The 12,672-nt window shown below is 38.0% G+C and overlaps 1 protein-coding gene across 2 annotated transcripts in view; it reads right to left on the bottom strand.

The window, feature by feature from the left end:
- The window catches only part of LOC127421550 (protein PALS2-like), a 34,491-nt gene extending 21,819 nt beyond the window's left edge, over positions 1 to 12,672 (bottom strand). The window contains exons 1-3 of one of the 2 annotated variants that reach the window (XM_051664671.1): positions 12,608 to 12,669; positions 9,891 to 9,967; positions 9,730 to 9,763 (exon numbers count right to left, since the gene is read on the bottom strand). In XM_051664671.1, the coding sequence (XP_051520631.1) occupies positions 9,730 to 9,739 (10 nt within the window). In that variant the 5' untranslated portion in view covers positions 9,740 to 9,763; positions 9,891 to 9,967; positions 12,608 to 12,669. Of the gene's footprint in view, positions 1 to 9,729; positions 9,764 to 9,890; positions 9,968 to 12,607 lie in introns of both variants that reach the window. The other variant, XM_051664672.1, reaches the window with a different exon arrangement.

The following is a 12,672-nucleotide window of genomic DNA, read 5'->3' as shown; positions in this document are numbered from 1 at the left end:
CTGCAGTTGCTGAAAAAGCCCATTATCTTTTAAGGTATTAGGCTCTAAGGCAAACTCAAAGCCTCAAGTTTGAATACACATCCTGGGCAAAGTTAACAGAGGCATATGAGAGGCATTATCTTTGCAACTTTGTTACTAATATAAGTTTTTAGCAACCACAGAATGTACAGCTAAAAGAGAACTGTTTTAGTAGTTTAGAATTTATTTAGTACTATATCCTACATACACCGTTAAAACATAACCAATCAAACCCAAATGAAGGCTTTGATTTCCCAACAAAAGTAAGTATGTTTAATGAACTTTTCACTCAATGTTAGTGTTACTTCAGTGTATAGGTGTGTCCCAAACTGCACACTTCTGCACTATAGAGCACAACAGTCTGGTTCCGGTAGTAAAAATCCCATTCATTTCTTCCATAGACGAACTGGTTTTCAACGCTAACTTATAAACCTTTAAAGACAGACCAACCATAAGTTCCGAGGTTGTTCGTCAATGGTATATGCTTCCGCTGAAGCCATCAGTCTACATTATTTCAACTCATTATTCCATTGTTTAAAAATTATGTTTAAAGGGATAGTTCCCCCAGAAATGAAAATTATCTCATTATTTACTCACCCTCATGATATCCCAGATGTATATGACTTTCTTTCTTCACCAGAACACATCTGAAGAAAAATATCTCAGCTCAGTAGGTCCTTAAAACGCAAGTGGATGATGATCCGATTTTTGAAGCTCCAAAAATCACAGACAATCAGCATAAACGTCATCCATACGCCTCCAGCTGTTAAATTAATGTCTTCTAAAGCAACACGATCACTTTTGGTGCTATTTAAGTACTTAGTTTAACTCTAAATCATGCTTCCGGCCAGAAGCGGTTCCCTCGTGTGAGCAAACGCATTGGCATTTGGAGTCACAGCCGGAAGAGCAGCGCTGTTTACAATTCAGGAGGAACGCTGTACAGTAGCTTTGTTGGTTTTGGTTTAGATCTGTTTTTATCTGTTTCTTTACTCACAATGGGCATTTGTGTGCTTATACTGGATGTCTCAACCGTGAGGAGGACGTGAGATTACATCCATATCATGGCAACACCAAAACGTCACACAAGAGACCACGTGATTTCCACTCTCTCGTGAAGCTTACCGGAAGCGATGATTTAGAGTTAAAAATTATTTTTTCCGCACCAAACGTGATCATATCGCTTTAGAAGACATTAATTTAACCACTGGAGTCGTATCGATGACGTTTATGGTGACTGCCTGTGATTTTTTGGAGCTTCAAAAATCTGATTACCATCCACTTGAATTTTAAGGACCTACTGAGCTAAGATATTTTTCACATTTTCTTCAAATGTGTTCTGGTGAAGAAAGAAAGTCATACACACCTGGGATATCATGAGGGTGAGTAAATGATGAGAGAATTTTCATTTTTGGGGGAACTATCCCTTTAATAGCGGAATTCTTGTTGAACATCTACATTACCCATGGTCCAGCAGAGAAAGCTTCACTAATCAGAGAATTGCAGCCAACGAAGCCCACGAAATCAGCCCAGAAGCGAGCGCCCATTCCCATGATGCACTCTGAATGACACAAATGGGTCGGTCTCTCTGCACTCTCAAACTGCTTGTATATTTGTGTATATCGGAATATTTCACAATAAACGTAAACTATATTGTTTCTATACTTCTAATCAAGCATCCTAAAATCAATACCGTAGGCCTGTTGCAATTATTATATAACCGGTTATTTGATCTAACCGCGATTATTGGGCATTCAAATTCCAGTCACATTTCAATGCCCAAATAAGCTAATTTAAGCTAAAATACCGTACGAAGGCCATGAACGGCACGTTTGTGTGTCATTCAGTCAGTAGCGGATTTAGGCATGGGTGACATGGGCAGTTGCCCAGGGCGGTATCACGAGGAGGCGACACAACCCGCTCCCCTTGGTCGTCAACTTCGGGGGCGTTCACATTTACAGTCACCATCCACCCTCCCCCCCACACAACTCTGGGGGCGTGTTGAAGCGGGTTTCGCCCAGGGTGCCATACAAGCTAGAACTGCTACTGCATTCAGTTGAACTCTGCATTCGAGCATCACTGAGCCGCACCGCGGAGGTCAACCAGCTCCTGTCCCGAAAGAGCGCGAAACACTCTGATGCGTGCGCTGTCAGCAGAGGCTCACGCCAAACTGCCGCGAAAATCTAAACAAATAAGTATAAACTTTGATAGTGAATGCAGAGCGCTCCGGTTTCACTTTAAACGATCATGTACAGGCAAATGTTCCTGGTTCATACATGTTGTTAATGACACGCAGTGACAAAGAGGAGGAGACGCATATTTACTCTATTTCTATGAAGTGATGAAATTATGAAACGAAATCTCAAAGGTTTTGCTTCATGATAAATAAGTGTGGGTGGGTTTAATCAGAGCATTAAAATAATGTGTGAAAGTGAAGAAATTAGGTCATAAATATTTTACTATTGCATAATATATTAAAAAATAATATATATATATAATAATAATATATATTAGGGCTGCAACTACGATTATTTTGATTGTCGATTAATCCTCGATTATTTCCATGATTAATTGATTAATCAGATAAAAAATGAAATTGTATTTCCTGTATTTTATTAAAATATGATTTTTCAAAAAACTGAAATGAGAAAGGGCGTAAGGATTTGGTTTAATTTACATTACTGAATTAACGATTCTATACTCACAAAACTTTGAACAAAGCCTGAATCATCAAAAGTTAAGTTTGAATTTATTGTGGAGCCACGTGACGCCATGCGAAGGGCAGATGTGTGAAAGACAGCTCTGCGCACTTTGATAATTTTTAAAATTATTTTCATGATATAATCCGGTGAAATTCGATACACCCAGTTACACATTTGCTGTTTGAGGTAAACATGGCAAAGAAGTCAAAATCCTCGGGCTCTGGAGACATTAAAAGACACTTACGGGTTCAAGATGAAAGCCCAGACAGGCCTGTGGACCGGGGACTCGATTTGGATGGCGTGGTGGGAGAAGGAATCCAGCATCAACTGTCCAACATGTCGGTGATGTTGACGAAGGTACTTGCGGACTTTGAGGATCTCGCTGTAATACGGTGATCGATTATGGAGATGGAAAAAAAATTCTCTGAGTTAGTCACAAGAGTGACAGATGTTGAGATTATTTGGAGTCATCAGAGAGGGAATTAGCCGCTAATCCGCCCGCGACCAAAGTTGATTTGGAACGTGTTCTTGAAAAGCTTGAAGATGTTGAGAATAGAAGCCACAGGAATAACATTCGAATTGTTGGAATTCCTGAGCATGAGGAGGGCAGAGATATGGTGAAATTCCTAGACGAGCTTTTCCTGAGTCTGCTCGACATAGCAGGCCACAAGCTGGAAATCGAGCGAGCTCACAGAGTCCCAGCTCACAGATCTGCTGAGGGAGGAAGGCCCCGATCGATTCAAATTTTTGAGATCATCTGATAAAGATCTCGTGTTGTGCCAGGCGAGGAGCAAAGGAAAGCTTTCTTGGAAGAATCACAATATTTTCTTGTTCCCGGACTTTGCGAACTTGACGAGAGAAACGCGATCAGTTTCAGGAATGCAAGAAACTCTTACATCAGCGGAAGATCTCTTTTGCTCTGATGTTTCCGGTCAGACTGAGAATAAACACCAAGGACAGCAGCAAAGTATTTACATGTCCCAATCAGGCAATGTCTTTTATTGAATCAATGGGTGAGTAACCACTGGGTGTTTTTCTTGTGAGTGGATTGACTCACTGACATACTCTGGCTTTCGGAGGAAGCTGGGCACCATTTGTTTCTTTTTGCGTTGGCTCCACCGAGCGGCTGGAGTTTGTTTTGTGGATTAACACTTTTCCTTAAAGAAACTTTTGCATTGACAGAAGATCACTTTTACAATGAAGTTCCCGGGCAGATTGAGAATAGACACTATGGATGACCGCAAAATATATACATGCCCACATAAAGGATGTCTTTTATAAAGTTGGCGGACTGTGTAAATCTTGGGATATACTTTTATGCGGCCTCCGAGTGAATTGACTCTTGACCATCCGAGAAACCGGGATGCGTGTTTCGTTTCCTTTTGTGCTGGTTCTGCCTAGCAGTTGGAGCTTGTTTTGTTAAATAACATTACTTCGGGACAGTTATGGATGAATCTGTCAGTTCCTTGTGCTTATGCCTCCTGTTGGCTGGAGTATGATTTGTGGAGTATTTTCATGGGACATTGGAATGATTACGTCATCTGCTGCACTCATCAGCTGGCTCACTGAAGATTTGTTTGTCTGTCCGAGGAAAATGAACGGCTTTATATTGGCTGGAATTTGTTTTGTGAAGGAACACACCTTCGAGACAGTTCTGTGAATGAGTCTACACGTTCTTTGTGTTTATTCCGCCTATTGGCTGGGGTTTGTTTTACAAAATATTTGATGTTATGTAATTTTGCCTTACAAATTTGTGAGGCAAAATTGAGCAATCCGATGGCAAAGTTGTCGCGTGGGCTCTCGTAGGTGTACATGGACACTTTGAGTTTAAAGGGTTTGACGCCGGTTGGCGCTTTCGTGCGCGGGGTTAATGCGCATGTTTTTCTTTTTTCTGTTTGTTTTGTTCAGGGGGCAGTTCGGGGTTTTATTGTTGCATTAATGTTGAAATGTGGTCTTCATAATTTTGTTTTTGGCACACAATTTATTTTTTCTATTATATCAAAATGTCAAAAGTTAATATGAGTGTACTATCTCTCTCCACATGGAATGTGAATGGGTTGGGGCACCCCATAAAAAGAAGGAAGGTTGATCGCCAGGCAGGTTATTTTGAGGGGTTGGAGGTCAGCTGGTGCGCCCCCATATCCGGAGTGGTGCAAGGAGATGGGGAGGGTAGCGGCTTATGAGGAGGTGTCATTGGGAAGACGGGGTGATTTAGATTTTTTTGTCCGGAAATGGAGCAGGTTTTTGGAATTTTTGGGGGGCTCTCGGGTGGGGTGTGGAGAGAGTATTGTAGTATAGTTTTTAAATGAGTATGATTATTATGTGTGTATATGTATATGTATGTGTATGTATGTATGTATGTATACATATATATATATATGTATGTGTGTGTATGTATATATTTACTTATGTGTGACCACAGGATTGTTTTTTGGGGAGGCGGGGTTTAAATGTTGTGTGTATATATATATATATATATATATGTTTCTTGCTATTATAAGATTTAATAAAAAATGTTAATTACAAAAAGGTTGAATTTATTATTATTACTTTCAGGACATATGCGAAACAGTTCCTTCCTTACTTGTAAAACTTTACAAAAAATGCTCATCATTAAAGAGTAAAATTATCCAAAGGGCATGGAGTGGGACTAAAAAATCAGCCCAGCAGAGGGCAATAGTGACACGAGAATAGAAATGTTAATAATTCTGCCCATGCAGCTGAAAACTACATAATTATGTTAGATACATATGCTTGTACACTGTCACTGATTATATACATTTAAGTATTTTAATATTATAGTTTTTAAAATACTATTTTCACTGATTACATGTTTCTAAACTATTCTTTTTGTATTATTATTGTGTATGCTTATCTAGTAAAATGATGTTTGCCATAGTAAATTTACTAGTGAAATCAGACATTACATGTGGCATTATCAGGAGGACTTTCAAATATCAGCACCCTTAGTATTATTATACATTATATTCAGCATTACATACAGTTTAATATAGTACAATCATCTGTAACCCCTGTGCAAATTCCCTCTCGCGCTGAAAAGACTCATCCCAGTGCTCACTGTATTACATGCGCTTTCATGTAATACATGGTTTGATTGACGTGGATGCGCGCTCGCATGCTCATTAGAGTTTAACTGAGACTCGCATGTTGTAAGAACAAACAATTTTGAGAAATACGCGGCTGATTTTGAATTCATAACATGTTTACATTATAAAACAGAGAAAATAGCAGTAAAATGTAAGTGATGCGCTGGAGAGAAACAACTCTCGCGCATCAAACAGCACCACATTAAACGGTATAATTATTATGATCTTCTTTTAAGTGCGTATGAAGTGCTCTCGTGCGCTGGACAACTTGGGTCGTGTTTTTTCCGCTACAACTTGTCTCCGTTGTTTTTCAAACGAGTTTCATAATGGAACAAATTTTTCATTTGGCTGTGAAGTGACGTCACTGACGGAGCTTTTCCGTGCTTCCCATAAATATCCAACTAATCGATAACGAAATTTGTTGTGGATGATTTCCATTATCGATCAGTTGTTGCAGCCCTAATATATACAGTTGAAGTCATAAGTTTACATACACTTAATTTGAAGTCATTAAAACTCATTTTTAACCACTCCACAGATTTAATATTAGCAAACTATAGTTTTGGCAAGTCGTTTAGGACACCTACTTTGTGCATGACACCAGTAATTTTTCCAACAATTGTTTATAGACATATTGTTTCACTTTTAATTGACTATATCACAATTCCAGTGGGTCAGAAGTTTACATACACTAAGTGAACTGTGCCTTTAAGCAGCTTGGAAAATTCCAGAAAATTATGTCAAGCCTTTAGACAATTAGCCAATTAGCTTCTGATAGGAGGTGTACTAAATTGGAGGTGTACCTGTGAATGTATTTTAAGGCCTAGCTTCTAACTCAGTGCCTCTTTGCTTGACATCATAGGAAAATCAAAAGAAATCAGCCAAGACCAAGCCAAGATGTTTTGGATCTCCACAAATCTGATTCATCCTTGGGAGCAATTTCCAAATGCCTGAAGGTATCACGTTCATCTGTACAAACAATAGTATGCAAGTATAAATATCATGGGGCCACGCAGCCATCAAATCACTCAGGAAGAAGACGCATTCTGTCTCCTAGAGATTAATGTAGTTTGGTGCGAAAAATGCAAATCAATCCCAGAACAACAGCAAAGGACCTTGTGAAGATGCTGGAGGAAACAGGTAGACAAGTATCTATATCCACAGTAAAACGAGCCCTATATCGACATAACTTGAAAGGTTGCTCAGCAAGGAAGAAGCCACTGCTCCAAAACCACCATAAAAAAGCCTTACTACAGTTTGCAAGTGCACATGGGGACAAAGATCTTATTTTTTGGAGAAATGTCCTCTGGTCTGATAAAACAAATATTGAACTTTTTGGGCATAATGACCATCTGTATTTTTGGAGAAAAAAAGGTGAGGCTTGCAAGCTGAAGAACACCATTCCAACCGTGAAGCATGGGGGTGGCAGCATCATGTTGTGGGGGTGCTTTGCTGCAAGAGGGACTGGTGCACTTCACAAAATAGATGGCATCATGAGGAAGGAAAAGTATATGTATATATTGAAGCAACATCTCAAGACATCAGCCAGGAAGTTAAAGCTTGGTCACAAATGGGTCTTCCAAATGGACAATGACCCCAAGCATACCTCCAAAGTTGTGGCAAAATGGCTTAAGGACAACAAAGTCAAGGTACTGGAGTGGCCATCACAAAGCCCTCACCTCAATCCGATAGAAAATTTGTGGGCAGAACTGAAAAAGTGTGTGCGAGCAAGGAGGCCTACAAACCTGACTCAGTTACACCAGTTCTGTCTTGAGGAATGGGCCAAAATTCCAGCAACTTATTGTGAGAAGCTTGTGGAAGGCTACCCAAAACGTTTAACCCAAGTTAAACAATTTAAAGGCAATGCTACCAAATACTTACAAAGTGTATGTAAACTTCTGACCCACTGGGAACATTATGAAAGAAATAAAAGCTGAAATATTTCATTCTCTCTACTATTATTCTGACATTTCACATTCTTAAAATAAAGTAGTGATCCTAACTGACATAAGACAGGGAATGTTTTATACGATTAAATGTCAGGAATTGTGAAAAAGTGAGTTTAAATGTATTTGGCTAAGGTGTATGTAAACTTCTGACTTCAACTGTGTGTGTGTGTATATACGTATATATATATTACATTTTATTAAAAAAAATTATAAAATATGAGTTCAAAAAACAATATAAATGTAAAATTGCCTAAAAATAAAGTTGACCAAAAAGAGACATATTTTAATTCTTTAGAAATATTTATATATTTCTTTAATTTTTCATGTCATTCATAAGTTTTTAAAGCCTTAAAAGGAAATCATAGTTTATCACTATTTTATTATTTGATTTATAGCCTATTCTTAAGGTGTATGAAGCACACATGCAGAAAAAAGCACACCTAAAAAAGTATGACAATTTGTATGACAATTAATTGTGAAAGCCCTAAATGAGACAATTAATCGGCACAGCCCTAAAACAGGCAATTAATCGTTATAATCGCAATTATTTGTTTGACAATTAATCGTCAGCCAAATTTCATAATCATGACAGCCCTAATCAATAGTTTTATATATTTCCATAGTTTTATATTCGATTAAATCAGTCACAATGCTTTATGGGATTGTAGTCCATGCCCTCATGAAAGACAGTTTGTACACAGACTTGTACCTTTGTCTTTTTGTCTGGTTTTCAAATACTTTTTGCCTTAAAACAAAGTCTGTAATGTTGTGATTCAACTCGGAGCTGGTTGGTTTGGTTCATGTCTTACAACTCTTTAATGGAGGATTTTATTAAATCTATGGAAGAAATGAATTGGAAAAATTCTTCTGGAACCCAGACTGCTGAAAAAGTGGGCAGGCACTGCACTTTATTCTATATGTCATTTTGTAGAGTACGTAGTATGTTTACACTGAAAATGCAACAAACAGAAGTGTATGAGTACCCGGATGATGCACTTCTTCAACCATCAAAACACAGTGAGGTATTTTGGACACTTCATACACTCTTGCTGGCTTGCTGTACATAGTGGAAGGGGCAGAATCACCCGGCTACGTTGCTGGTCTGACAAAATAATTGTAAATAATGGAGAATGTTGCAACTAGCCCCACGCTGCATGAATATGTATGTTGTTTGAGATACAAGTATTGAACTGAGGATGGCTAATTCGCTAAAGCTAGCGGCAAGACATTGCATGTGTTTGAAACATCACTTGTGTCAGCTTTTAAATGGCAAATGCTTTCGTATAGTAATAAAATGCCGAATGTTCCATTTGGTATGATAGTACACTCTGAAAATTCATACACTACTTGGCTGAGTGCATAGTAAATATTGTAAGTGCATAGCGTACAGTGTGTCATTTGGTACATAGCTTATGTTTTAGTAGCCTTTAATCTATGAAGAAAAACCATGTGGACTTATCAGACCAACAAATAAACTCCAAGAACTCTTTCAAAAGTGTATGTACACAATGCAGCAGTTTAAGTACTGCCAAGCTAATAGAACTACCGACAGCAGTAAGTACTACTGCAGTAAAGATATTGTTGGTTGCGGTGATTCAGGATTCCAATGGCTATAAAAATGAGAGCCAAACACTTGTAAATAATACCAGATTTTATTAGTCCTGAGAATGTGAATTCAGACAATACTGCATACCCCCAGCACTGAAAAATAAATGCATGTTGGTCTGTCTTAAAACCTGACCACCCAGACAGATGAAACAAGGTTGAAATTAACCAGCCTTATTAATTATTATATATATTTTTTCTGTCTACAAATCTTTATAGCCATTGAAATTCTAAATCACTGACTTCTAAGACAACTCTAAATCACTTGCAGTCTTATAGTAAATATGGTAACATAACTGTAGGTCAGATAAGTACACTCAGTCTCTCTCCTTCTCACTTCACCAGCTCTACCTGTGATCATGACTGCCAATCAATGGGACTCCGGCTGTGAAGACAATGCCACATTCACTAATACTGTTGATGCAAGTGACAGATAAACATTCACCATACACAAGAAGGACACATACATGTCCACCTTTGGCCATACATTTACACACTCACGCACAACTCACTTGTGGACGATGTTGTTCCCTCTCCCTCCCCAAGCTGCTATACACTTCTCATCCACTGCTCCAGGAGAGTGCAAAAACTATTGAGAGAGAAAGACCATTTAACATTGATCACACAAACAGACTTACACACAGTTCTCATATTGGGTCAGAACGGAGACTGTCACTGCCAGATACAGTGAGGTCATTGTGGGATCTGTCATTCGGGGTCAGGAGGCAGTTGGCTGGTTTGTTGCGTTAAGGGCATAGTTCACTAAAAAATTAAAATTCTGTCATAATTTATTGACATTTAAAACTTTCTTTTTTCTGTGGAACACAAAAGATGTTAGGCAGTATGGTTGTCTCAGTCACCATTGACTGTCATTCTACATTTGTTCAATAAAATGAAAGTGAAAGGAACTGAGACTGAGATTTTTTTGTGTGTCCATGAAGGAAAGTCATCCAGGTTTGGAACCACTTGAAGGTGAGAAAATAATGACAGAATTTTCATTTTTGGATGAAATATCCCTTTAAGCAAAATTATAATTTCTGTTTCTGTTCCCTTGTCCTCTACACATCTCAAAATTCTTTCTGAAAATGATTTTAAGCAATGCATGATGATGACGTTATTTAATGATAGTTGCCATAGCAACATACACTTCCATATTTAAGACATACATGATCAAGATGTGAATTTCTACAGTAGTTGAAATGAAATACTCTTGGGAAATTGACAATTCCAGAGATGTAATATGCTATCCTCCATTTAAAACAATTTTAAACAGCATTTTGCCATTTATTTATTTATTATAATTATGCATGCAGCTTTTATGACCTGATATTAATTGAGAGACTACATGGAATATTTGTACTTTTAAAATTTAATTTCTCACAGCACAGGACCATTTGAAATGAACTACTAAAGCCTAAATTAGTTTAAACATGGTGAAAAACTTTAAAGAAATGGTGACAGTCACAGGACTTAAGGATTTACACTTTCCTTATATATTTATTTAAATTTTAACCTAAAATATTTATGTTTATTGCAAAAAGCCCATGTACATGTTATATGTCCACTACTTATTGTATATCACACACATTTATTTAATAATTTGTAATACTGTAATATGCAAATAATTTAGTATGCAACTATTACACAAGATCAGAAGACAAAGAGTGTTCTCTTCAAACACAGAAGAAGTCACATTGTATGTTAGGCATTTTAAAAGATATATAAAAATAGATGCACAACATACATGTTGAATTTAGCTGGTAGCTTCAGTGAATACCTGTGCTATTACTGGAAATTCTCTTTACATGAACAAGTTACTATTATTAAAAGGCACATGTTTTACAAACATTTACAAGACAAAAATATTGAGCACCATACAAGAGCACCAAAAAACACAATTGATAAAACACAGAGCAAAAGTTACTTAGAGACAACCATTAAAGTTTGTGTAATAGTCATTATGAATCTCCATGTAGAGCTGATCTAATAAAAGGGGGCTGGTAACCTGGATCTGCCAAAAGCCTAATGTCCTTTCCACAGCATGCACTGCTGCTGAGGTCTGAAGAAATGCTTGATAATTAGTGAACTTGATGGACCGCACACACAGCTCATCTCTCAACAAAGTGTACTGCACACTACCCTACAGCACCCCCCCGCCCCACACACACACACACACACACACAAATATATAGGTCAGTTTGCATGGTGATGTGCTCTGCAAACAAGGGGATTACACTGATTGTGCCATGTGTTACAGCAAAACAAAAGCATAAAGCAACAACAATAATAATTCTCCTCTTCCTAATTCTCATTTTGAATCTAGATCTTTCTATTAAAGATGAACAACATCTATTACTTTCGTTTTCATTATTTATGAAATTGTTTTATTATATGATGATGCCCATTTTTGTCAGTTGGGTAGGGAGAGGGCAAAGATCATGTAGACTACAAAAGCTGTTTCATACTTAACACACATTCACATGTACTGTAGAAACTAGAGATGTCTTGCTCTAAAGATTCCTGTCACTGCCAGGTAATTGAAGCCCCGCCCCTTTGGAACCCCAAGTCTGCTACGTCATTACGTAGAGGGATTCCCCGGTCTCTTCCCAGGAAATGTGTTGTTTTCACAGGCAGATGTCCAATGTCCAGGGTTTAATTGTGAACTAAAACATCATTTTAACACCCTAGTATTTGTCCGAACATTCACATAAGCAAATTTATGACTTATTTGCACAGTAGGGCAATTTTTGATTGACAGCCCCCTTTAAAACACTATTACAATTTGGGGCCGACAAAGACGCCACGCACGAGGACGTTTAATCAATGTGCCATACCAACAGTGACAGATTGATATAACCAACACAATAGAAGCAAAATCTATTGACTGCAAAAAAAAAAAAAAAAAAAAAAAAAAAAAATCCTAAATATACAGTATCTTTACAAACATTTTGCAGAGACTTAACCTGTTCCACCTGAACCATGACAGGACACTGGACAGATGAGGAGAGACTCATGTCACGCACAGAGAGATCATTCATAAAAGACCGAGCCTGGTGCCGTACAAACACACACACAACACACCAAAAGAGGAGTGCTTTGGGGGTTGGACATCCGAAGGCAAAGTCATTTCTCACAAAAGTGGCTCTCTCCTGACATATAGTGTGACTTTTAACTGAAGCACAACTTTCCCTCATGCACACTTCGCAAATAATGTGCTCTCTGCACTCACCTTGTATTTGCTAGGTTAATCCGAGTCGTCCCGGTCAGATATCCAAAAGCTTTCGTGGATCCCGT

The sequence above is a fragment of the Myxocyprinus asiaticus genome, chromosome 30, assembly GCF_019703515.2.
Source record: "Myxocyprinus asiaticus isolate MX2 ecotype Aquarium Trade chromosome 30, UBuf_Myxa_2, whole genome shotgun sequence".
In the NCBI taxonomy this organism is placed as follows: domain Eukaryota; kingdom Metazoa; phylum Chordata; class Actinopteri; order Cypriniformes; family Catostomidae; genus Myxocyprinus; species Myxocyprinus asiaticus.
This window is presented reverse-complemented; position numbering and strand designations above follow the sequence as displayed.